This window comes from Tursiops truncatus, chromosome 7 (assembly GCF_011762595.2).
Source record: "Tursiops truncatus isolate mTurTru1 chromosome 7, mTurTru1.mat.Y, whole genome shotgun sequence".
Lineage (NCBI taxonomy): Eukaryota > Metazoa > Chordata > Mammalia > Artiodactyla > Delphinidae > Tursiops > Tursiops truncatus.
The window spans coordinates 2551491-2577903 of record NC_047040.1 but is presented as its reverse complement, the minus strand read 5'-3'; the positions used below and the strand labels follow the sequence as shown (position 1 = coordinate 2577903).

The 26413-nt window shown below is 50.6% G+C and overlaps 1 protein-coding gene across 3 annotated transcripts; it reads left to right on the top strand.

Annotated features, from left to right (window-relative positions):
- The first annotated feature begins 587 nt into the window (after window positions 1-587).
- ASB1 (ankyrin repeat and SOCS box containing 1) lies at window positions 588-26413 on the top strand. Of its 3 annotated transcripts, XM_019923572.3 has the most exons (8): window positions 588-967; window positions 5098-5239; window positions 7296-7598; window positions 14507-14892; window positions 16076-16394; window positions 20588-24447; window positions 25681-25926; window positions 26293-26413. In XM_019923572.3, the coding sequence occupies exons 1-5, from the start codon at window positions 928-930 to the stop codon at window positions 16279-16281; spliced, it is 1077 nt and encodes a 358-aa protein (XP_019779131.1). In that variant the 5' UTR covers window positions 588-927; the 3' UTR covers window positions 16282-16394; window positions 20588-24447; window positions 25681-25926; window positions 26293-26413. The 3 variants fall into 3 exon arrangements, with proteins under 3 accessions (XP_019779131.1, XP_073663129.1, XP_073663128.1); XM_073807028.1 differs by having other exon boundaries at window positions 589-967; window positions 16076-24447; window positions 25681-25829; XM_073807027.1 differs by having other exon boundaries at window positions 589-967; window positions 16076-24447.

Below are 26413 nucleotides of genomic sequence, written 5' to 3'. Positions count from 1 at the left end.
GAAGGAGCCTAAGGAATCCACGCTTACAAACCAAAACTCAGTACACATGGTCCGACGTCATTTTAATAAGCGAGTGGGCAAGAAAAGTTATTCCTTCGTTCACTAATTTATTCAGTAAACGCTTTGTGTCAGGCACTGGGCTACAGTAATTTGATAGACATGATCCCTGACTTCATGGAAGGAATTTCGGGGGGCCTTCACCTAATACCACAGTAATATATGCCCAGCCGTGCCGTGCCTCTCCAACAGAATCTGTTGCAAGGACAGAGCTGAAAGTCCCCCACCTTCACGTCCACGCTCTCCCGGGGCTGCTCCCAGCCCCCGGCTGAGCGCGCGGGGACACACTGGCGCTGAGCCATCGCTGCCCGGCGCAGGCCTCCTTCAGCCGGCACTCCCCGGGGACGCCCCATCAGCCCGGCTCGGGTGCGATTCAAACACCGGCGCGAACCTCCCGCGGCCCCGCCCACACCCTCCCGGCAGAAGGCCTCGCCCTTTCCGTGGGGGCGGGGACGGGCCCGACCAACCAGAGTTCCCAGAACATGCAAATTAGCTCCGTCCCCCAGGTGAGCGTGTTTTCCCAGACTCCTCTACTTCTTCTGTGGCGAAACAGCCCCGGTGGGGCCCGACGGCGCGCGCCCCCGACAGCCCGCACCCCCGAGCACGCGTCTCCGACAGCGCGCGCCCAGCGCCGGCGCTCGTTCGTCCTCACATCGGGAGCGAAGCGGGAGGTGGACGCCCTGGCGCCCTGCTAGAGGCGCCAGAAGCCCCTGAGGGAGGCGCGCGCCCGCCGGAAGCCGCGCCTCCGACGCGGCCCACAGCCCGAGGCGCCGGAAGTGGTCGCGGTCGCGCTGCTTCCGGTCTGCGGGAGGCGCTCCGGGCGGGGGCCGCGGGGGAGGCGAGTTGCCTACTGGCCGAAGGCCGGCACCTATGGCGGAGGGCGGCGGGCGGGCCGGACCTGGGCTCGCAGGTAACGTGCGCGCGGCCGCCGGGCCCCGGGGCGGCGGGGGGCCGGGGCGGCTGCCCGGGCCGGGGCCCTGCGTGTTTCCCTGCGGCCGGCCGGGGCCCACGGAGCCGCGCCCCGCAGCCGGGGGTCGGTCAGCGCGGCTCACGGGGTGCCCGGCTGCCCGGCTTCGCGAGACCAGCCCTCGCGCCGATTTCCCCTCCTGTGGAACTTGCACCGTAACTGCCAGCCGGCTGGCCTCTAGGGCTGGGTGGGACCCCAACTGTAAAGAGAGGACGTGGGTCATCCTCCAGCTGTGAGCGCAGCGGTCGGGAGAGCCCCCAGAGGTCAGCTCCCGGGAGGGCGGGTGCCTTCTCTCCATCCTGGCATCGGTTCCCCTCAACAACCGCCCCCCTCCCCGCACAGGCCAGGGACAGCGATAACGCCACCCCCAGCGAGCTGTCAGTGACACAGCAGGTCCAGGGGCCCTTGCCCACCGGCAGAGGAGGCAGCCGTGCCATAGTTCGGTTTAGGCGGCTCGAAAGGCTCGCGCCCAAAACAGCCATCTGACTGAGGGTCTCCACCTTGAAATATTCCTGCCAAACAAATGTGAATTTGCGGGGAAGTGCGTTTGCCCGCCTTCGGGAGAGGCTTCCTCTTAACCTGCGGGGTCGGGGGGTGGGCGGAGGTTCCCTCCTTGTCTGTTGTCTCAGTTTTCCCCGGGTACCAAATGCTTCTGTGTGCTCTGGACTTTACACGCTCCTCTGTGTCTCTGGAGAGATACCCCTCCAAAGAGTTTATTAGTTAGTAATAAACTAAGGAGCTTATTACTCTTAAATGTGCCAGAATTTAAGGTATAATGTTGATTTGGAGACGGGTGCAAGTAGCGCCTTTCATCCCTCCCTCCATCCATTCATTCATCCAACAAACGGTTTATTGAGGACCTGCTATTGGCTGGACCTGGCTGGGGGTGGGGATACTGCAGTGAATAAAAATACAAACAAAGCCTTTTCTGTCCTGGGCTTTGGTTGGTATTGACTTTGACCCCAGGGGCAGCCAGGACCTTAGGGTCTGGGACATCACTTCATGTGAGAGTGCGGGAGGGACTGAGAGGTGTTCACCTGGGGGAAGAGGACTGGCAGCTGCTTCCCAGTGTGGAGAAGAGCCTTGTGGCAGGAAGACCGGCTCTGCCTTACACAGAAGCACTCTTGTCAATATCCAGGTGGTGCTGTTTTACTGTTGAGTGTGTTGCAGGCCTGGGAGTAGAGGGGCCACAGTTAAAGCTTAAGTGCTGTGTCGAGTAATTGTGTTGTCATTGGAGAAGCTGATCAGAAAAATGCAAACTGAAAGATACCTTGGAGCTGGAGCTGGGAGAGAGGAGGCTGTGTTGAGCTGGGCAGGTAGTGGGTCAAAAAGAGGCCAGCAAAGGGAGGCCTAGAGGAGAACTTAGCAAAAGTTTGTCAGAGTCTCCTTACACCTTCTGAATCTTACCCCTACTTTGAACTTTCTCAGCCTGTGCAGTGAAACTGTGGGATAACTACAGTGGAGGATAGCTACCGAAGGAGCATTGGCATGGGGGCCCAAGGGGTCCTTGATGCCTGCCTGTTGGCTGTGGCATGAGCTCGAGTGACCCATGCGTTTGTGAACCCCCACTGCTCTGCCCACCTGCCTGTGGCCTTTGTGTCTTACCTCTGCCATTGAACTATCAAATCTTGGAGTGTAAGGAAACGTACGCATCACCCCTGTTGTCCTATGGCCCAGCCTTGTATACAGTAGGTACTCAAAAGAGATTTGATTTGAATATAAAAGGCAACTTCAGCATTGGAGAGAGTCCACCACTAGGACAGCTGGCACGGTGGGGACTTGAATGAAGGCCGTCTGAGTTCATGCTCTTTTCTTATGCCCCTCTCTGTGCAATTATGTTTATAAAGAGATATTTTGGGCTCCGGTGTGAGGTGAAGAACTCAATTACAGTTGACCCTTGACAACACAGGGCATGGGGGTTGCCAAACCCCTGCACAGTCAAAAATCCCCATAAAACTTTACAGTTGGTCTTCCATGTTCAAGGTTCTGCATCTAAGAATTCAGCCAGGGACTTCCCTGGTGGCTCAGTGGTTAAGAATCCGCCTGCCAATGCAGAGGACACATGTTCGAGCCTGGTCCGGGAAGATCCCACATGCTGCGGAACAACTAAGCCCGTGTGCCACAACTACTGAGCCTGCGCTCTAGAGCCCGTGAGCCACAACTACCGAGCCCACGTGCCACAACTACTGAAGCCCGCGTGCCTAGAGCCTGTGCTCTGCAACAAGAGAAGCCACCGCAGTGAGAGGCCTGCGCACAGCAACGAAGAGTAGCCCCCGCTAGCCGCAACTACAGAAAGCCCGTGCAGCAACAAAGACCCAATGCAGCCAAAAATAAATAAAATAAAAAATTAAAAAAAAAAAGAATTCAGCCAACTGCGGATTGTGTAGTGTAGTATGTATTTAGTGAGAAAAATCCATGTGTGAGTGGACCCACATAGCTCAGACCATGCGCTTCAAGGGTCAGCTGTAGGTATCTAATTGTACAAATTTGTTGACTACTGAACAACTTGGGGGTTGATCTGCATGTAACTTCTAGTCGGTCCTCTGCATCTGAGGTTCCTAGGCATCTGTGGATTCAACCAACCACAGACTGTGCAGTATTGTGCTGTTTACTGTTGAAAATATCTACGTGTGAGTGGACCCCTGCAGATGAAACCTGCGTTGTTCAGTGATCAATGGTACTTGTTCTAGTCCATTCAGGATGTAACAACAGAATAGACTGGATGGCTTATAAACAACAGAAATTTATTTCTCACAGCTCTGGTGGTTGGAAGGTCCCAGACTAAGGCACTGGCAGGTTGGATGTCTGGTGAGGGCCTGCTTCCTGGTTCCTAGGCGGCTGTCTTCTCACTGTGTCCTCATGTGGTGGAGGGGGTGAGGGAGCTCTCCAGGGTCTCTTTTATAAGGGCACTCATCCCATTCATGAGGGCTCCACTCTCGTGACGTAAAGGTCCTACCTACCAAAGGTCCTGCCTCTTAATAATCACCTTGGGGGTTAGGACTCCCAGCATATTATTTGGCAGGACATTTTGGGGGACACAGACATTCAGTTTATAGCAGCTACTCCTCCCATTCCTCACTGATTTTGTTGCCCATTTCTCACATACCAAGTTTTTTATACTAAGCTCTTTTCTGGGCAGTTGATTGTTTGATTTATTTATCTTTTTATTCTGATGAGAGAGAATTTCTATTATCTAGTAGGATAGATCTCCTCTCATACATACAAAAAAAACCAAAAAGTGATTCTTATTTTTATTTCCAAATAAACTTCTAGAAGATTTTTGTCACATCTCATATAAAAACCCCAAAGAGATTTGTTAAACCTCTTAATTTATTTGGTATCACTTAAAATTTTCCTAGCATTGACTCTCACTCAAGTACATGGTATGGTTTTCACCATTTATTCTAGTCTTTATTGTTTTTTTGTTTTCTATCTTCATTATATAGGGCTGGCTTTCTAGTTGTATGCATGTATTTAAAAATTTTCCTTTTTACTGCGGTGCAGCTTATATTCAGAAAAGTACACCCATCTTAGGTTACGTCAGATTTGTCACTCGCGGGGACTCCCGCGTGGCGAGGCCATTGCCCAGATCACATGGCAGAGTCATTCAGGTTTACAAGCAGCAGTGTTTTTCAGGCTGTTGAGTTATGCCGAAGTCAGGTGTCCTTTTGTAACATAGCAGCTGATTATATGGTTTTTCCCAACACTAAGACATTCTTGGAATACATTAGAGTAATTTTACGGTGAGTTTTTGGATACATATTTTAAATTTCACTTTATTAATATTTAATTTAGGATCTTTATCCTTAACTAGTTTGGGCTTACTATCACCCACCCCATCAAAGTTTTAAAACCTCGCCAGGTTTGGTGTCAGGAGTGTGCTAGCTTCATTAAGGGAAACTTTTTACATTTTCCTGGCTCTGGAAGCTTCTGGAGCAGGGGAATGATGTGTTCTTGAGAGTTGGAGAGCACCCGTGTTGGGGAGAGGCAGGGCTGGCGGCCGAGGGCGGCCCCTCACAGTTGGTGCTGGCAAGGCTTCCCTGAGCTGACAGGCGCCCCTCTCTTCAGTGCAGGTCCGAATCTGAAGGAGTGGCTGAGGGAGCAGTTTTGTGACCATCCGCTGGAGCACTGTGAGGACACGAGGCTCCACGATGCAGCCTACGTGGGGGACCTCCAGACCCTCCGGAGCCTGCTGCAGGAGGAGAGCTACCGGAGGTGAGCGCCGCTGCCCGCCCCGGGGCTGCCCAGGGTTTGGCCTGTGGGTCTGCACGCAGCTAATGCTCGGGAGCTGTGAGGGAGGCCCAGCGGTCTCCGATTTGCAGGTGGAGACCCTGAGTGTTTCCACTTTCCGAGGATGGGATAAAAGGGGACTGCCGGAAGCGTGGTCAGACTTGTAGGCGACAGCCTGATGGCGAGGGCAGAGAGACCCGAGTTCAAGTCCAGTTCTGTCACCTTTATATGTTCCAGCAACTTCTGGTGCTCTCTGGGCGTCAGCTTCCCTGACGTTACCCTCGACGACAGCGTCATTACTGTCTTCAACAGCGGCCCTGCTCCCTTGCGAGTCTCTTCTGGCTCTTTATCCTAAGGCGCATGCATAAATTCTCCTCCCTTAATTATTGCATCGTTATCCCCCTTTGGGTCCGGACTTCCCGATGGAGCAAACCTGTACAGAGTTCCTGACGCGCTCTCCTCTGGCTTCTCAGGGCCTCAGTCATCTGCCTCCAGGGCCTGGGGCTCAGCCTCTGGCCAGCGGTCTCATTACCCAGGGACACGCTCCTTTTGTTGGTAGCGCCCTGCCTGTTGCCTTGCCACATCCTGCTAGCTCCTCCAGACCGGCTCAAGCCCCTCATGGCATCGGAGTCTTGCTGTTACTTTTCCCCACTCGAGACACCCGGGGAGCACAGAGCCTGCCTGTTCTCCGTGTGTCTAAGGTTGGAGTCTCAAGTAGACTTGAAACTCACCTGCGACCAGAAAATCCTTCAGGCTCTTTCTGTGTTTCTGTTTCCCCTCCAGGGCTAGGATGCCAGTGAGTTGATAGAAGAAATGCCTGTGTATTGATACTGAAACTTATACCACTTTTCGTGGACAGTTCCCAAGAGAAGGATTTCTAACAATACAAGAATAGGTGTCTCTTCTTTCCCTTCTAATGTCTTAGCATTATTTCGTTAGAATAGATATTCATGTTAAAAATAAAAAAGCTCCAAAGAGCCAGAAAGGATCATCATAAAGAGAAATGATGTGGATTGCACACGAATATTTAACATGAATGACTCAAGTCCAAAGAAAACCTTAAATTTGCAGATATAACAGTAGAATAGAGTTAAGCTACTAAAATAGACCAAGTATGTTCACATTGCTTTTTCAAGTACCGTTTTTCTTTCTTTCACTCAGGTTCAGTGAATCTGGTTTCTTGACGATACTTTGCTCTTGCTATGTAGTTCTTCGGTGATGAGTCCTTGGAGCGTTCCTTGGCCTCCTTGGCTAGTGGAAGCTAGTAACCAGCTGAAGGAGGAACCCTGACCTGTTGCATGTTTCTGGGTCACTGCTTTAGTGATCTGTATTCCTCAGCTTTGTTCAGAGCTGCGCTGGGAGCTTGAGGTGAAGAGCCTCAGCTGGTGACATGATGGATCCATGCATTGCATGACCCTGGCATCCCTTGATGGGGAGTTGTGGTCTGAGTGTCACTTGCAATGAGGGCTGAGCCTGGACGGTTTCCCTCTGCTGCTGCTGGCCAGGAGTGTGGTGATTCCTGCAGGCTGTCCTTTGTGCTGTGTCAGAGGTAGAAGGACCACAGTGGTCACCTAGCCCCAGTGAGGATACCGAGGCCCAGAGAGCAGTCCAGCCTCAGGCCTTCACAGGTAGTAGCTGGTGAAGAGGGGCCTCGGGGCCCTGACCCAGGTCCCGAGCAGGTATGCTGTCCTCCATCCTGCGCTGCCTCCCGGGCAGGCCCTTCTCCCCTTCGTGGAGCAAAGAGCTTTGGACGCGAGTCAGGAAATTGGAGATCTTAACTCTAGTGCTCAGCACTCTTACCTGCGCCTCGAATCTCCTCATCTGTAGAACTGGGCTCTTAATTTATTGCCTGTCTTGCCTCAGGCGTGGACCCAGCAGGGTGGCTATGTGAAAGCATTTCATGAAACGAGCACCTGGAAGCACTATTAAAGCGAAGGCTGCCCTCCTGCTCCCTGTCTCAGGATCCCACCTGAGAGGAGCTGGAGCGGCTGGCCGGTCTCCCAGCACCCCTCCCAGCCTGGCTCCCTGTGCTCTCTCTCAGCCGCATCAACGAGAAGTCTGTGTGGTGCTGCGGCTGGCTGCCCTGCACACCACTGCGCATCGCGGCCACTGCAGGCCACGGGAACTGCGTGGACTTCCTGATCCGGAAGGGGGCTGAGGTGGACCTGGTGGACGTGAAGGGACAGACGGCCCTGTACGTGGCCGTGGTGAACGGGCACCTGGAGAGCGCCCAGATCCTTCTGGAAGCCGGCGCCGACCCCAATGGAAGCCGGCACCACCGCAGCACCCCTGTCTACCACGCCTCCCGGGTGGGCAGGGCAGACATCCTGAAGGCCCTCATCAGGTCAGTACCACAGGGGCTGGGCCACCATTGCCCTTGCGATGGCCACCACGGGGAGCGTGGCCGCATCAGCACGTTCTCGCAGCCACATTCTCATTTCTTGTTTTCTGCATTTGCCTTTTTTTCCTCTCTCTCTCCAATTAGACTTGTTAGAGCATTTGTCTATTTTGTTAGTCTTTCTAAAGAGCTGCTTCTTAGCTTTATCAGTTCTCTTATTTTTTTACTTACTGATTAATTTCTGTTTTTATCTTTATTTTTTCCCATTTTCCTTAATTTTACTTAAAATTTTCCCTAATTTTCTGAGTTGCATGCTTATTCATTTTTTTCTTGATTAATAAGGTAAACTTTCAAGGTTATGAATTTACCTTTGCCTATAGCTTTGGCTGTGTCTGCTAAGCTTTTTTCTTTTTCTTTTTCTTTCTTTTTTTTTTTTTTTTTTTGCAGTACGCCGGCCGCTCCGTGGCATGTGGGATCTTCCCGGACTGGGGCAGAAACCTGTGTCCCCTGCATCAGCAGGCGGACTCTCAACCGCTGCGCCACCAGGGAAGCCCTTCTTTGGGCTTTTTTAAAGTTATTTTTTAATGTCCAACTACGTTGTTGTGGATACTTGTAACAAAGTATATAACCACAGGGTTTTATTTGTATAGTACAAGATGACAGCCTCAGTTATGTTATTCAGACTTCCTCTCTCTTCTGTTTTTACATCTTTAACCATTGGATCTTCCCCAAATTCAGAGAAGTCTGTTAGTCTGTAAGTACTGTTGTGATTTGCCAGTTTCCCTTGTATTTCTAATAATTTTGCTCACCGTATTTTGATGCTCGTTGGGCTCATGGAAGTTCTTGCTTATGGATTGTGCCCTTTATCAAACCAAAAGGAAACCATTGGTTTCATTGAGGCTCATTTATGTAGCATTCTGTAACTTTTAGTTTTCATCTTAGTGGGTTTAAGTTATTCTTTGTGAGCTCACTTTTACTGTTTGACTGTCTGGGATTCTTTTGTTTTTTTAGGTGATACAAATGAACTTTTATTTCACACTTCAGGAAGTGGATAGTCTCCGAGAACTGCAAAATGGGGTGAAAAGCAAGAAGCTTTTGTAGGATAAAGGGATTCTTTGTTTTTTAATACAGTTAACATTGTTGCCATAGCTGATGTTAGGTCTATTACTGTTGTCTTTCTGTGTCTTAACTGTACCTTTATTTTATATCTTTTTTCCATGATCTGTGTTTTCTTTGCTTTCCCTTTCTGTGGTTTTAGACGGTTTCTGGTCTTCTTTTAATTGTACTAACGGTTACCTTTTTAAAAATTTGAGCCAGATTGCATTTTCAGTCTCAGTCTCATGTCTCCAGTGACTTCTTTCTACTAAAGATGCTTCCCTGCCCAGCAGCCCCCGCCACCCCCACCACCGCCCCCCGGCTCTGGAGGCTGTTTGTTCTGTGGCTGGACTGAGTGCAGTTCAGGTAGCCCGCTGTCGGTGTGGGAAAGTATTACAGGAGAGGGTTACAGCATCATTACGGGCTGCACTGGGGGTGTTCTGAGGAGCAGGGACCTGGCGTCCCCCGCGCCCAGTGCAGGACATCGTTTTTTAAATTAGGTACTGAGAATATATTTATTATATCAAAAGGACTTATATATTAAATGGCTATGGAATTGAGTTTTGGAAAGATAATTGAGGATGGTATGGTGGTTATACTGGAGGGTGATGAAGACGTGATGATGCTTTTTTCCCCTTCTTTTGAAGGATTTCTAGCCTGATAATCTAAATCACCTCAGTCCCGTATCTTTGCATCTTGGAGAATGTAAGTCATTAATTTGGAAATGTTTTTCAGTAGGATCAATCCATGAAATTTCATCTTGGTTCCAGAAATCCCATAGGGCATTTCAGTCAATTCATGATGCGCAACTGCTTTGAATTAACTGCAGGCTTGACTTTCAGAGATATTTACAGGTGCCCTTCTTGAGGAAACGTTACTAAGACATTTTGCTGCCCCGCTGGAGTACAGGACATTACTTTTACAGTGAGGTACCAAGAGCATATATTATTCTGTTGAAAAGTTTTCTGGATTCTAAATTACCAGATAATTGACTTTTGGAAAATGGGGTTAAGTTACTGAACAGCTAATACAATCTAAACACAATCTAAACACAACTCCTGCCTCTTCCCTGTGTCATTGTCCCTCATAGGCAGGGCTCTCTTCTGTCACTGTTGTGATTTGGTGTCCCTCTGCAAGTAACCTCCATTTTGTTACTTCTCATTTCCCTTGATATATATTACTGATGTTTTTTTAAAAAGGTAAGGAGTGGTATTTCTGTATGTGCAAAAGTTATACTGATTTATTGAGTCGTCCCGGTGGTTCCTTGCCAGTGATACTAAAAGCAGTAGGGGAATTTTGGAAAATATTCAGGATTAAAATTAACTGGATCCCATCCATTGTATTTTTATGAGTGGATGAAGGACTGTCTTTCCCACAGCTCAGCTAATACCAGATTGTCATATTGCCCCAAATTACAAACATTCTAGAAGACATATCCGTAAGAATAAGGAGGCAAAACAATGTCACTGCTTGAAATCTAGTTCTCTTAATTGATTGAGTGTGTGAAATGAAATATCGGCTTCTGCTTGGTTTGGTATGTGTTTTAGAATGTTTCTCTTGTCACCCCTAGGATATCTTGGAGAACACTGGGTGATACTTGCATTTGTAGTGGCTGACGATGCTGCATGGCGTCAGTGGGGAAGCAGGTTGTCATGTGAGCTCATTGGTCTGTATGCTGTCCTTTGTCTTCCTCAGCTCTGTGCTGCTGACAGGCAGCAGTGTCGCTTCTAGGGGCAAGTTCCTTCGGATGCTTGCAACAGTGCTGAAGAGACGGGTGATAAAACATGATTGCTGGCTGTGAGTGTTGGCCAGCTATTTCTATTAAGGCATGGAAAACGATGCTCTCCCCTCCGCCCGGGCCCCTGCGTGTCAGGCCCCATCATCATTACTGCCTACATTTTGTCATTTCCTAATTCAGATGAAATATGTGATGACAAAATTTGTGAGGCATTGCAGCACTGTCTAGGGCAGTGGAAGCTCAAGTACACGGGTGCTGGCTAATGTTGCCTCACGGAAGAGGTGGGTAACGCCTTTTGGGTAGCAGTCTCACGGAAGTGGGGCTGTGCTCTTCTCATTACATCCTCTCAGGCTGCACATGTTTCAGTTGGTCCCAGTACTGCTGCTGTTCACTTTCGTCTTCTGGTTAAGGTGGCGTCTGCCAGCTTTTTCCATTGTAAAGCTCCTCTTTTTCCCTCAGCGATTAAAAAATATTTTTGTGGCTCGGTACTTTGGAACCATGTATATATCCTGTTCCTCATCAGATTTTTAATTTATTCATTTATTTATGTTAGACTCATGGTTTCCTGTGGAGTTACAATTATTCTAGGCTCTTGTGTACTTTGCCTGGTTCACCCCTGGAATTAGTTATTTCTCCAAGGAATCCTGGGTTCTTTTTGTGGTGAATGCTATTTAAAAGCCAAGGTGTGGACACTAGGAGTGCTTATTGCTTATGGGGTGTCACTGTTTTCAGTTTCTCCTACTGGACAGAGCTAAGGTTACTTAAACATGCTTCTGTCTACATTTCTGTATCTATTATACATTGACAGTTGAAGAGTTCACCCTGATGCCTCTAATCCAATCCAGCACCACAGGGTTCATCCTACTTTTCTCCCTTTCCAAATTTATTATTCTTTTGCAACATTGAGAGACCTGGTTCCCTTACCTTTAACATGTCAACTTACTTTGCCAATCCCCCATATTGAACCAGTCTCCTATGCTGCTGCCCCTCCCACACATGCCTCCTCCCCCGCCGCGGGCTGTAGCACCCTTGCAAGGCAGCATCCTTAGAAGCACCCTCTTCACTCGGCCAGGACTCCAACAGCTTGAGCAGGCCGCCCTCCCTGCTGTAGTCAGCGGCCCCCGCTTAGTGTAAAATGACCCAGTTGGTAGTTTGTGCTTGGCCTGGGAGAACCCTAAATGTCCCATAGAAAGCCATGTATTTGGGCGTCCTTGGGTGCAAGGACAAGGGCAGGTCCCTTGAGGGGATCCTGAAGGCTCTGCCTGTAGAGTCGTTTAGAGATTGGCTCTGCTGGAAAAGGAGGCTTCCGGGTCAGGCGGCCCCTGCGTCGGCCTGTGTGAGATTCATCCTCACATCTGGGCTGTCTCTGGGAGTCAGAAGAGGAGAGCTCCCGGGCAGCCATACAGATCAGCTCAGGGACTGTCATCAACGCTCCCACCTCTGGCGGCTGCACGAGGCTGCCTTGCTGTGCATCCTGTCCTGGGTCCTTCTAGGTGACTCTGCTGGGAATGGGCTGGCTCCTCTGGAGGCTCAGTGCCTGAAGGGAAGAGCCGCCCTGGCGGGCAGCACGCAATGGCACCAACTGGGTACATGGTTGCGGTAAAGTATTTCTTTCTGCTTTGCAGTTTCTAAGGATTGCTGTTTAATTTTTTTTTTTTTTTTTTTTTTTTACCCGTATGCAGGCCTCTCACTGTTGTGGTCTCTCCCGTTGCGGAGCACAGGCTCCGGACGCGCAGGCTCAGTGGCCATGGCTCACGGGCCCAGCCGCTCTGCGGCATGCGGGATCTTCCCGGACCGGGGCCCGAACCCGTGTCCCCTGCATCGGCAGGCGGACTCTCAACCACTGCGCCACCAGGGAAACCCCTAATTTTTTATAGTATGTATTTACATGGTTCCAAAGTCAAATCTGTAAAACAAAGTATATTGAAAGCAGTCTAGCTTCTATCCTCATCTGCTTCGTCCCTGCCCTATAGATAACCATTTAAAAAGTTGTGTGGTTTATCCTTCCATCATTAAAAATTAGGCAGGTATGTGTCTAGGTGTGTATCATGTGCACATTGGTATTGCAGCCTCCTCCCCAGGATAAACAGTGGCATACTTCACGTTCATCGTCCTGCTTTTCTCACTTATCAGGGTGTCCTGGAGGTCACTGCAGAGCAGTCCTTAGCACTGGTCCTCATTCCTTTTCAGATGGTACAGTGCTCCTTTATGTGGATGGGCCAGGCCCTCTTGACGAACCTGTGGCTCGCTTCCTGCCTTTGGCTATTACGGGTACTGTTTTAATGAATTGCCTTGTGTGTGCATCTTTTCAGAGTTTTGCAAATGTGTGTTGGGACTAGATTCCAGGAGTTGTGATTGGTGCGTCAGAGGGTACATGCATAGGAAGTTTGCCAGCTATCACCAGATTTCCTTCTGCAGGGATTGCTGCATCATGCCTGGCCCCCAGCGATGTATAAGACTTCCTTTCCTTTAAAGCTCGGTCAATAAGTTTTTGGATTTTTCCCAATCTGATAGGTGAGAAGTGGTGTCTCCGAGTAGTTTGAATTTGCATTTCTGTTATGAGTGAGGCTGAGCATCTTTTCATCTGCTAGAGAGCTGTTTGCACGTGTCTGTATCCATCTCTGGCTCATTTATCTATAGAGCTGTTGATCTTTTCCTCTTAGAAGGTCTTTATATATTAAGGATGTAACATTTCTCCCTATTTGTAACTTATTGTTTTACTTTACTTATGTTAAAAATCTTTATTTTTATATCTTTTCCTGATCTTCCAAATCAACTTTATAATCAACTTATGTAGCTCCAGGGATGTTATTTTTATGTAGTTACATTTATAGTCAACTTATTTAGTTCTGGGGGGGGTATTTTCATTTATATAATAAACTTAGGGAAAATGACATCTTAATGATATTGAGTCTTCTTGTCTAAGACTACGGTATGTCTTTCTGTTTCCTTAGGTCTACTTATGTGACTTTCAGTAGTATTTTATAATTTTACTCATGCAAATTTTGGACATATACTGTTAAGTTTATGTTTAGATATCTCACTTTAAAATTTATTTTGCTATCAGAAATGAGGTCTTTTTCATTTTATCTTTCAACTTGTTTTTGTTTGTATATAGAAGGCTGTTGGTTTAAAACTTGCTACTTTAATAAATTCTCTCATTGCTTGTTAACTGCATTTTCATTAATTATTTAAGGCTTTCCAGACAGTTATATTCTCTGTAAATAGGGAAAGTTTTACCTCTTCCTTTCCAATTTTAGTCAGCTAATTGCTTTCTCTTGTCTAATTGCACTAGTACTTAAAAAAAAAGTCTTTAAAACGAGTGGGCTGGAAAGTGGGGCTGTGTACCTTGCTCCCAACAGAGCTGCTGCTTGTGTTTCCCTGCTAGGCGAGAGGCTGACTTCTGGGTTGAGGAAATATTTTTTATCATGTTAAGGAAATATCCCTTACTTTCTTTTTTATTAAGTATTTGCAGACATGCTTAAGTGTTGAGTTTTGTTATATGCCCTTTTTTTTGCATCTATGGACATAATCATGGATTTTCCCCTTGGTTCTATGAATATGATGGATTATGTTAATAGAGTTTCTAATTTAAGAACTACCCCCTGGAATAACCCCCATGAGGTCATTGTATGTTGCTTTCTTAATGTTTTTAGATTCTCTTTGCTAACATTTTATTGGAGGTTGTTAAGTTGATATTCGTAAGTGCAGTTAGTTGGTAGGTTTTCTTTATGGTGAGGCCTTTGTCAGGTTTGGAGATTATTGTTTTGTTAATTTCATAAGCTGAATTTGGAAGTTTTCCTTCTTTTTCTTTGCTTTGAAATAGTTAAAATAGCCATGGGATTGTTGGATCTTCAAAGGTTTGAAAGAACTCCCTTACGAGTTCTTTTGCGTGAGTGGATTCCAAGGTTCCTAACTACCGTGGTGCCTGCTGGTGGTCACGGGACCACTGTGACTGGGGGGCTCTCTGGTGCTCCCAGTGCTCCTGGAGTTCGGGCCCATCTCCACCGGGTGCCGTGGGGATGCGTTGACTGCGGTTGGCCTGCTGTGAGGTCTCACTGTCCGTGTGTCTACCCTGCAGGTACGGGGCCGATGTCGATGTCAACCACCACCTGACTCCTGACGTCCAGCCGCCTTTCTCCCGGCGGCTCACCTCCTTGGTGGTCTGCCCCCTGTACATCAGCGCAGCCTACCACAACCTCCAGTGCTTCAAGCTGCTCCTGCAGGCTGGGGCAAACCCAGACTTCAACTGCAATGGTCCCGTCAATACGCAGGGCTTCTACAGGGGCTCCCCCGGGTGCGTCATGGATGCCGTCCTGCGTCACGGCTGTGAGGCGGCCTTCGTTAGCCTGCTTGTGGAGTTCGGAGCCAACCTGAACCTGGTGAAGTGGGAATCCTTGGGCCCAGAGTCGAGAGGCAGAAGGAAGGTAGACCCTGAGGCTCTGCAGGTCTTTAAAGAGGCCAGAAGTAAGTGGTCTTAGTTGAACTCTGACTGGCAGTCTCTTCAGGTCAATTGAATGAACCAAGTTGTAGCAATTTAAAAAAAAACAACCTCCAGCTAAGCACTCGGTCACCGCCTTCAGCGAGGACTAGGAATTTTCTAGAACGGTCTTCCAGATTGGTCTTCTCTAAGTTCCCAGGCACTAAGATTTAATACCAAGAAACCTATCAAAGTGCATGTTCTCAGAGCTCCTAGAATTATGTTCTCTTTTCCCCTTTGCGCTGCTTTGTGATCCCAAATTCTTTCACTGCTGTTTATGGCTTTTAAGTGTTTTTGCTTTACAACAAATCGCAAGCCCTTCCTTCTCTAGGGCGCCTCATGTCCCCTTCTTCGGTTCCACTCAAATACCATTGTTCTGCATGTGTGCTAAGTATGATTTTTGTTAGAATGAGGCGTACAGTTTGCTTATTCATGAAGAAGGATTTTGCCAGTGAACTAAGTTGATGGCCAGGGAGTTTGCAGTTGATCCGTGGCTTGGAACTTGTTGTCGTTCTCTCTCCAGGACTCAGAAGTTGACCCTGTGTGCCCTCTGACCTGCCCACACCCTGCCCCTTTCCCGTCTGGGTCTTGAGGGCATCTGGGTGACCACCTTTTCCCCAGTCCCTTGGCTCTCGCAGAACTTATGTTTGTTGTGTTCTTGTTACTGGCTTTCCTTAAACCAGTCATTAAAGCATGGTCCTGTTGAGGCTTCCCCAAAAGAGTTGCTGGCTGGTCAGTTGGAGCCACGCTGACAGAGTTAGGCTCCCTGTGTTCAGGCCTGTTGCACAGGCAGAGACACGGCGAGGCTGTTCTGACCCAGAGCAAAATTGTCAGCCTGCCCTCCTCCTGTGTTGCTCGGCCCGTCCCCTTCAGACCCCCTTGGAGCTTCTGGGAGGGACCAAGAGCAGAGACTGACAGAGGGCAGAGGGCAGTTTGTCACACCTGCTGGGGCGTGCAGTGGCCAGCTCTGTTTCTCTGTCTAGGGAGTTCCACAGAGTTGAGCAGATAACAAGACCTTTTTCACCAGGGCCTGCTCTTCTCTGGAGGTGGGAAGTGGCAGCGAGCGTTGGCGCAGCCCCGCTTGTCCTCACAGCCAGCCTTTGGTGTGTAGGGTTAGGAGAGGCGTTTAACCTCTCCCTCTGTCTCTCCCTTTCTTCCCATGCGTTCCAGGTGTCCCCAGGACCTTGCTCAATCTGTGCCGTGTGGCCGTGAGAAGAGCGCTTGGCAAATACCGACTCCATCTGATTCCCTCGCTGCCTCTGCCAGACCCCATAAAAAAGTTCCTGCTGTATGAGCAGAACTCACGGGCAGCGGCTGACTGCAGCGAGGAGGAAGCAGTCTCCAGAGCCAGTCGACACCGGTTCCTGCCCCTGTGACCACGTCCTGTGCTGCTGACTAGATCCCACCTGGCTGCTGGTGAAGCGGAATCAGCCTCGTCCTCATGGATTGTATCCCATCTCAGGTGCTTGGGGCGTCGGACAGTCCTTAGGTCGGTATCAGCCGAAAGGCTCGTACAAAATTAATTTTGTTCTTCCTCAGTGTCTGTGTTTTGGAAATTAATGAAATGGGCCTCGAAATGTGAGCAAGTTCGGGCTGAGCTTGGAGGCCTGCTGACTTCCCCAGGAGGGGGAACTAGCACCGTGCAGGGCTGTGCTGCTGCGTTTGCCTCTCAGCTTGATTGACGCGAAATGAAAAGGAGTCTTGCTATAAAAGTACGGAGATGCACTTCCTGAACCTACTAGTTTGTTTCCCCTGCTGCTGGGGTAGACGTGTGACATTTATCACGCGCACCCCGTTTCCTTGCCGCTTCACTGTTCTCTCCTTGTGGCGTAGGCGCCATATTAATTGTCTTCATTCAAGGATGGTTTCCTGGCCACATGGGTGGGCGTTACTGCCTCAAAGTCAATACTTGCATTTGTTCACAGCCTCTTTAGGTAACGCTCAGAGTTCTGCAGCGCTGCGCCTGTCTGATACCCACCTGTGCCTAGCATCATGCCAACAGGTCTCATGAGTTCTCTGCCATTTCACTTTGGGGAGCTTCCAGACAGTTGATTGATTTTAGGAGGCCAACGCTGAAATAGCCAGTAATTGACTGCCTACATTCGGACCAAGGACTGTCCAACAGCATTCACTGCCAGTTCTAAAAGAGGAAGATGCCTGCGGCGCTGTCTTCTCGTCGCTGCACATACCAGAAAGTGCAAACTTTAGTCATCTTCTGGATGGTTCTAAGCTTTCAGTTGCTTTGTGTTCAGTGGACAAAACATCTGCTGTTTGGTTGATTGATCTTCACTTTTTTGGACCTAATGTCTTGGTAGTTGCTCCTAGAACCGAAGAAAGGGGATAGCAGTGAGGTCAGAGGGCTTCCCCTGGCCTGCTGGGGGTGGTGAGAAGTGAGAGGAATGAGCTGGCTTGTCACCTGACGGACGGCTCGGCTGTGGGCAGGGCTCACTCACACCTGGGCTGCGTGGCCAGGTGTGTGGCCATGTCGGCACAGGTGGGCCAGAGGCTGCCTCTTTGGAGCATCCAGGTGCTGCTGTTTCCAGGGAAATCACATCTGGTAATTTGAGGCCTCAGGGCCATTGTGTGGATCTGTGGTGATTCTGACCTTTAGAAGTGTTTAGAAACGGGCAGATTTCAAATCTGAGTTTGGATTTTCTGCAATAAGAGAAATCTAATTTGTAACAATTGAACTAATGATAGGGGTTTATTTAATTATTAGCGTCATTATGTGTCTTCACCGACCAGACAGGCAGTGTCTGGCCATTGTCTTCTGTGGCTCGAGGATGGAATTCTGAACGCCACCTCCTGTGTCATGGATGGACGTGTGTTGGAAAGCCAGGCTGGCCCGTATATGAACGTATGAGGTCTGAGGGGGGGCCGTCGATGATTTGGGGGGGCCGGCGTAGCCGCTGGAGGCTTCACCTCATTACAGGCGGTGGCCAAGGCGTAAGTGTTGGATGGCGTCTGAGGCCCGAGCCTGGGCTGTGTGCTGCTTCTCAGGACGGGGAGCCTGCTTGGCTGGTCGCATTCAGAGCTCGGAGTCAGGAGAGGCTTCCTGAGAGGAGAGGCGCTGCGGGTGGGCGGCCGATGGGGCCCTTTGCAGCCGGAGCTGAGTGCTGCAGGGCTTCAGCCCGGGCCGGGCATCAGCTGCGTTCCTGTGGCACGTGTGGTGGGACCACACCCGAGCTGGGCTGCGGCTGGGCCAGGAGCTGCGGGGAGCTGGGGCTCTGCCTGCACTTAGGGAAGGGTTGTGTGGAAGCTCGAGCCACCCAGAGGTGGGCTGGGCCGCTGGAGGGGACTTCGTGTCACTGGGGGTGTGTCAGCGCTGGCTTGTCACCTCCATGGTCGGGCTGAGAGAGGTGTTATCAGGAGTGGTTAGCTCCCCTTACTTTTTTTTTTTTTAAGAAGATGTTGGGGGTAGGAGTTTATTAATTAATTAATTAATTTTTGCTGTGTTGGGTCTTCGTTTCTGTGCGAGGGCTTTCTCTAGTTGTGGCAAGCGGGGGCCACTCTTCATCGCGGTGCGCAGGCCTCTCACTATCGCGGCCTCTCTTGTTGCGGAGCACAGGCTCCAGATGCGCAGGCTCAGTAGTTGTGGCTCACGGGCCTAGCCTCTCCGTGGCATGTGGGATCCTCCCAGACCAGGGCTCGAACCCCTGTCCCCTGCATTAGCAGGCAGATTCTCAACCACTGCGCCACCAGGGAAGCCCCTCCCCTTACTTTTAAGCTCTTGCAGCTGCCCTTTGGCTCGGGATCCCTGCGGGTGAGCCTTGCTGCAGGCTTGCAGGACATTCTGAGTTTGCCCTGCTTGGTGTTTTCTTCAGGGGTCTGTTAGGGACAGAGCCTCCCCAGCCTGGCCCTGGGTAGGAGGGTGTCTCTGTTCTCAGACCTTCTGGAAAGCCGCATCTGGGAATGCTGCCAGTGCGGGGGTCCCAGCCATGCCGATGCGACCTTGGGGCTGCACCAGCAGAGTGGGCGTCAGCCTCCTTTGCAGGTGAAGTGAGTGCAGGGCTTGCTTCTGGGGGTTGGAACCATTTTTCTGGGATCTCTCTGGAAGGAGTGGACTGAGTCGACGCTCATTGTTGGGCCTGGCCCAGAGCTGACCGGGGAGGCAGTGGGACTGGGGAGAGGTTGAGCCGGGGAGTGGGGCCCCCGAGCATGGTGTGCTCAGGGCCGGCCCGCAGGGGCCAGGGCCTCAGCTCTTCCTTTGCAGAGAAAGGTTGGCTTTCTCTTTGTGCAGCCAACTTTTAGAGATTTTTTCACAATCCCAGCAACTTCGAGGTTCAGGCTCTAGTTTGACATTTCACAGCTGCCAAACCTGAATCTGAGCATAACGTAGATAGCTGCTTAAGGCCGTTCCTGCTCGTTTTGAGTGGCGCTTTGCTAAAGCTCCCTTTCTCTTTTGTTGGCAGCGATAGGATCCAGAATAGGCAAGAGTCACCCTCTCCATCAGAGCACTTTATAAAATCATGTTTCTGAGCCCTGGGGCCCCAGCCCCACACAGCCAGGAAGTGTGGTGGCACTTGATGAGGCGGCGGCCCCAGAGCCCTCCGCAGGGAGGGGCATGATGCACCAATGGGAAGGAGCCCGAGGTCCCCCCAGCCTAGTCCCGGCAGTGTCCTGCTGTTGTCCCTGCTGGGGTGCCTGCCGGCCACTGAACGGAGTCCTGTGCCTGGGCCTTGGCTGCTGCGGACGGGCGGGGGGCGGGCGGGCGGGGTGTGGTGGAGGCAGCGCTGACACCTCTGAGAATTCAGCTGTGGCATCCTGGGTGGCGTTTCTGCATGTATTTCCAGAACCATCAGTGTCATACATATCTGTGCCTTTTCATATTACTTATGCTATTTATGTATTTATTTACTTATGTATGCCCTACCTTGTTCCAGAAAAGGGTTTAAGGCAGTGATGCTTATTTTTTGATGTTCTCTTTTGACATTTGATAAGTTGTAGTCAACATGCGCTTGTTGTTAAACAGGTAGTTTTAGAAAAGGAAAGGACAATTAGCAGTTTCCTGATGTTGAATATGTTTCTGTTATCAGGCCTGAGTGCCCTCATTTTAATTTTTTCCTCTTGCTTCCGTGAATTGATTCTTCAAATAAAAGGTTCACGCGTAAATAGAAAGAGAGGAACTTGCAGCCAAGGTCAGGCTGAGCAAAGGAAAATCGGCCCTAGAGAGAAGCGCTCTCCTGTGCTTGCTGCCTCCTGCCTGGCCTTGAGCAGGTCCTGTTCCCAGGGAGGCTGCTCTCTTACACGGGCCGGGTCTGGCCGTGCCTTTCCCATGGAGCTTTTGGGAGGGCACGTGAGAGAGCGTATGTGAAAGCACTTTGCACTTAAGCCATGCCTGCGACGTGTACACTGCTGTCCTTGTGAGCGTGGTCCCTCTTCTCCGTGGATGGGTCTTCGAGGCCATGATGGTGCTGGGACAGCCTGTGATCTTGGTGGTCAGCTGGGCTTGTGCCCCAGGGGGCAGCAAGAGTCACGGCGCCCACGGCATAGGCCTCCTGTGCAGGTCGAAGTACAAGGACACATGTTAAATAATATAGGAAGTCAAGTTCATTCAATTTAAAGGGTTGTCTTTTATTCTAAGATTACGTCCTTCCTAATTTGGGTGATAAAATGTCCTCTTATATAATGAAGGTGATACTAGAGGGCAATATTTTCATTTTAAAATGCTCTTGGTTGCAGAATAAAACGTCAGCTGCCCTTTTGTCAAAGCGCAGAATTTCTTATTGAGTTTGCCTGTCTCTGAAAGCCAGCGTCGGGGACCCGCAGTCTCGCTACCGTGTATGTTTACGTGCCGAGGAATTTCTCTCGGAGTCTTGAAACAGCCTGTACATGGTTGAAGGAGAGCCCAGCGTCTGCTCTGCCTGGTAGTCCAAGAACAAGCCCTGAGATCACTGTGTGAGCTGTTAGGAAGTGCGTGCTTGTGTCCTGCCCACCGCAGAGCAACGACCCTGGGGTGATGGGCCTCTGGCCTCCCCGAATCCCCTAAGAGACACTCCTGGGAGGTTCGTGTGGTCTCCTCAGCGAGGCTGCCCCTGACCTCAGGCCTGGGCACCTGAGGCATCCCCGAGCGCTGGCGCCGGCGCTGGTGGTGAGCCTTCTGGCGCCGGGGCTGCCGGCTTCTGCTTGTGCCCCTCTCAGCCGCCTGCCACTCAGCGGCCAGTCCCGAGTGGTCTGGATTCCCCGCCAGCTTGGAAGTGCCTCATCTGGCCCCATGACCTCTCTCTCCCTCGCTCGCTGATGCCTCACTTCCCTCCTCATCCCCCGCCCCCAGCCTGACTCTCTTGATGTGGAATAAAATAACTGATGTGCACACATGAGTGGTTAGTGGGATCATGTCCTAGGAGAATTCCACGGGGGGGACGTGCAGAGTTTGAAGTGCAGTGACGTGCGGAATATATGCTATAAATTCTAGGAAGACAGTCGGATGGAAAAGAGAGGCGGGGGGAAGGGTGACTTCTGTTGCCTTAACTTGTAATCGCTCAGTGTCTGGAATGCTTGGGGAGCTTTTTTAAGTTGCTTGGATTTCAGATCTCTCCCAAGTGACGTATGCGTGTGCCATCCATGCAGTTTAGTGTGGTATTTGTGGGCACGGTTCTCCTGTGTATAACATCAGTTTGCTGCTGTGATTTAGCCAGCAGTGCCCCTGCTCCGCCCCGCGTGTTTGCACGGCTCCCGCTGCTTCTGTCTGGTGCCGGGCACGTGAGGTGTGACACGCGCTGGGGCCCGTGTGCCTGCACGCGTGCTGAAGGGGAATGCTGACCGTCAGCCCTCAGCTTCTCCTTCTCCTCTGGTCATGACTGCGTGCTTGCCCGCAGCAGCTGGGACCTGACTGTTCTTTGCACTTGTGCCTGGTTAAGAGCTTTCAGAAATACAATGGACATCTTTGATGTGTTATTGTAACTTTAGTAAATGCTTTATTCCCCTTTAATTCCCCCCAATGCCTTAATTTAGTGCACTGTTTATCTCATTGGATAGAAGAATTGACCATGTGAAATCTTTGTACATGAACTTCAGGTAGAAGAAGCTGGCTCTCTGGAGAGTTCCTAATTCGCAGAGAAGGGCTTATCTAACACAGGAGTTTTAAACTGCTCTGGGGGACCCTGGCGCTCTAGGGAGGCACCCAAAATGTTGCACAGGTTTAAACTGATGGATGAGCCTGTTTTACTTGGTGGGGTTTCTAGTGTGAAGAGAGTGTGCTCCTAAAAGTGTGTGAAACACATGACTTTCAATCAGGGTGACACTGTCCCTGCAGTGCTCTGTCGGGTGGGGAGGTGGTGGAGACTGCGGGCCCCTGTTCTTTGTGACTTAGTTTGAAAGTGGGATGGTGTGGTGTGAAGCTTTGGGAATGAATGAACTAAATAAAGCATTTATTCATCTCTCAGTGACTCCCTGGCATGTCTCTCTGTTTGCTGTTTCAGATGTTTTCTTTGTTCCTCACACCGATGCCCAACCCCCTACCCCCATATGTACACTTCTCCTGCTCTACTGAAAGATGGCCTCACTTTCAGTCTACCTCAAAACCAGCTGCATCTGTGTGGCAGAGATTGCTGGTTTTCCTTCATTGTCTCCATCTGTGATAACAGACCCACAGTTCTAGCTGGAGCCTTGAATTCTCTGAATAGGTCTTCATTTCCCAGACTTCTTACAGCTCGATGTGGCCATTTACCATAGCTCCTTCCTGAAATCCCATTAAAGTTACAGGGAATTTTAATTTTTTTAAAAGGCATAAATCCACTAGGATGACTATAAATAGCAACAAAATTTTGGAACCTCTCAAGAAAACAGATGAATGGTAACTGACTTAGAAATACCCGAGGAGACAACGTTGTAAAAAAGAAATGAGAGCATCTGAGAATCTGATTTTATTGCAAAGCTCCCAGAGGCTCTGGGATTGGCAGTTCCAGGTGCCTCTAGAAGTGGTTGTGAAAGAGTGAAAGCAGGAGGGCTGGCTGAAGGCCCTTTTCAGAAGCAGTTACAACTCTCCACTCCACACAGTTGAGCAGTTGTTCCTGCCCCAGCCCAGCGGGAGACTGAGGGAGGCGAGACATCGGCCTTCAGTATGTAAAATCCTCAGCTCAGAAACAGGCTGTATCCTCCAGGCAGGAAATAAAGGAGAAAGAGACTTCTTGAGAGATCTCACCAGCCTAAAAGGAAACACCTAAAGATACCAATACTGAATGTGGCTAAAGAAAATCACACACTTCTAACAGTGGATTCCAGTAAATAATTCAAGAAAATTCTGAGAATGAAGGCTATGTTTCCAAATTACAAGGACTGGCCAAGTACTAACCACGGCTGGTGACCAGCCAGGGCACATCACTGTGGAATTTCAGAGTGCTGGCGAGAAAAGATTCTATAACTTCTGGAGCGGATAAACAGGACACATACAAAGTATCGGGAATCAAAATAGCTTTGGAATCCTCAAATGTCACATTGGATAACAGAGGAATTGGGACCTTTCAGAATTCTGAAGGAAATGCATATAAAAGTCATGCTAAAAAGACCTGTAGTTTCTTTAAAAATGTATGTTCCACACACCCTTTCTTAAGAAACTATTAGAGGATGTACTCTTCCAGAACAAAGGGGTAAACGAAGAAAGGAGAAAACCTGGTATTCAGGAAATGTGGATCCAACGCAAAGAGGCAAGGTGACTCCCAGGAACACAGTGAAAGCCTTGAGGACGACAGCTGTGCATCAGGCACAGAAGGCACCCGATCGAGACTAGATGTGAGGGGCTGAGGCCCCAGAGAAGATGCCTTAATTATTAGAATAACTGTTGTCTCTGAACATGTTTAGATAGGAGTTGGGATTGATTTATTGACAAGTACCTAGGAAACCAAGGGACATAACTCCAAGGAAAACAAAAGGTTGGGCAAGAAAGAAAAAGTTACCACGGTAATACTAGATGCCTCAGCTGTGACTAGTATTTACACAGTCCTAATAACATGCACCTACTACCATAAGCGCTATTGGGGGGGATGAAGGGTGGGGAAGTGTGTGTGGGTGAAAGCTAAATAATAAAGAGCAGAATTCATTACAACCAACAGAGGGCGGCAGCAAAGCCCAAAGCTGCTGCTTTCTAAGGAAGAGATGGACACACCTCCAGAGACTAATCAAGACAAAAAGGACATACAAATCACTTAAAAATTTAAAAGGGCAATTTTATAGGTCATATAAAAAGATAAGGGTATATTATAAACAACTTTACGATAGTAAATGTGAAAATTTAGAGGAAATGGACACATTCCTAGAAAATAGAATTTACCTAATTTATGGAAGTACTCGGACAGCCGCGGGGGCAGCTACCGCCCGAAAGGAAGTGGCATTTGAGTACTTGCCGCGGAAATCTTGGCGCGTCTCCTTTAAGAGGAGGTGAAGCCCCGCCCCACGTGGGAACGCCGTTTCTCAGCGCCCGTTGTGATGTACGTCACGACGTGGAGGGCCAATGAGGACCCGGGAGGTGGGGCGTTCCTGTGCGTGTGGACGAGGTGGGGGCCGGACTTCCGGATCCGTCCTCCTGGGATCCCGTCGGCTCTGGGGTAGGCCGTCGCCCGAAGGACCCGAGAGCTGGGTGGGGTGGTCCTGGAGGATTCTCGGCTGGGGCTCCCCTGGCGGCAGGGCCGCGTGGTCTCCGAGGATGTGGCCTGTGCTTCTCCCAGGAGGAGTGGCCCGGCGCCTGCTGCGTGGAGGTTGGACGTGGGGGAACTTGGCACCTGCGGCCCCGGGTGGTCGGTGTGGCGTAGAGCGGGAGGCACCGGCCGAGCGGGGCGCTTTTGTAAGCGCATCTCAGGTCGGGACGCCCCTCGCAGGTCCGTCTGCTTGGGCGCGTTCCTTGAGATGTGTGGCCCAGGCTGGAAAGACGAGTTGCTCCTGGCTGAGCACCGGGGAGCCGCCGCGGGCAGAAGCTGCAGTGAGGAGGCGTGGGGGAGAGGCTTCGGCCTCAGCGCTCCCGGCCCCAAAGCAGCCCAGCCGAGAGAAACCCAGCAGAGGCGGGCAGGGTAGGGCCTCGTGGCGAGGCACTGTGGATCCACGTGTCAGAGAAGCCCTTAGTGTGCGGGGAGGACGGGTCCAGCGCCGGCCTCCTCCAGCACCAGGACGGGGAAGGCCGGCAGGAGCGCCGCAGGCTGGGAGACCGCTCACCCCGGACTGTACGGCAAGTGGGAGGGAGCCTACGGCCGCCACACTGGGGCAGGTCTGAGTGCAGGTAACCCCCGCCTCTTTCAACGGTGGAGAATCCACGCTGGAGAAGAGCCTTATGAGTGCAGCCGCCGTGGGAAGGATGCATTCAGCGAAGGATACAGTCTTGTTTGGCACCAGAAGGTTCACAGCAGAAAGGCCTGGGACTTCCCTGGCGGTCCGGTGGTTAGGACTCCGCGCTTCCACTGCAGGGGGCACGGGTTCGATCCCTGGTCGGGGAACTAAGATCCCCGCAAGCCAAAGGGTGCAGCACCGCCCCCGCCCCCCCCCCCAAAAAAAAAAGCCTGATGAGTGCAGTAACATCAGAGAACCTTTAGCGACATCTCTAAGCTCAGTCGGCCTCAGAAAGTTTATACTAGAGAAAGTCCCTTTGAATGCATGGAATGAAAGCGTTTTGCCAAAGGTGTGCTCTGATTTACACTGGAAGTTCACCGCCCAGAAAAGTGTTAGGAGTGCAGCAAACGTGGGAAAATTTCCTGCCAAAACGTCAATCTTGTGCTGCATGGAAGTCTGTTGAGTATGTCCAGTGTGAGAAAGCGTTAAGCTGCAGGTCCAACCCCATTCACCCCTGGCAGGTTCACCCTCGAGGAAGACCTCATGGATGCAGAGGTGGGGGAAGGCCTTCCACCCAAGAGGCTTCTTCATTTAGCAGCAGAACGTTTGCGGTAGAGAGGCCTATGAGTGCAGCCAATGTGAGAAAACCTTCAGTCAAGGGCCTCACCTCGTAAGCATCACGAAGTTCATGCTGGGGAAACGCCTTAAGTGTGCAGGGAACGTGCTCTCTCCTCGTTCAGCGGAACAGGACGCGTGCCAGAGACGAGGTGAGGGAGCCTCTGTGAGGATGCCCTTGGCTGGAAGCAGAGCTTCGTAGGGTCAAACGGGATATTCCTGATGAGTGCTAGGTGTGTGGGGAGCTTTCGGGTGCTCTCACCTGCCCCGGGGCCCTTGCCAGAGTTCTCTCGCTGGCAGGGCCCATGACAGAAGCCATCTCACCACTCTGCCAGCTGGGAGGGACTCGTCACCTGTGCTCGTTCCAGTCCCTGGAGGGACCCATGAGCAGCCTGGGCCTGTTGATGGGCCTCCTCTCCTTCCTGACTAGTTAGGGCGTGGGTGTGACCCAGCATTGGCTAGGAGGGCCTCAGCTGCGTCCTTTCTGTGGCTCTCAGGGATGGTTTACCTTTTTTCAGGGACCTTGTGGGCCTCATGTGACTCTCGTTGGATTTGTCCAGCTTCCACGTCAAACTTCCAGGGGAACTGCCTGCCTCCCATTAGTCTGCTGGGTGTGGAAATAAAGGCCTTGTAACTGAA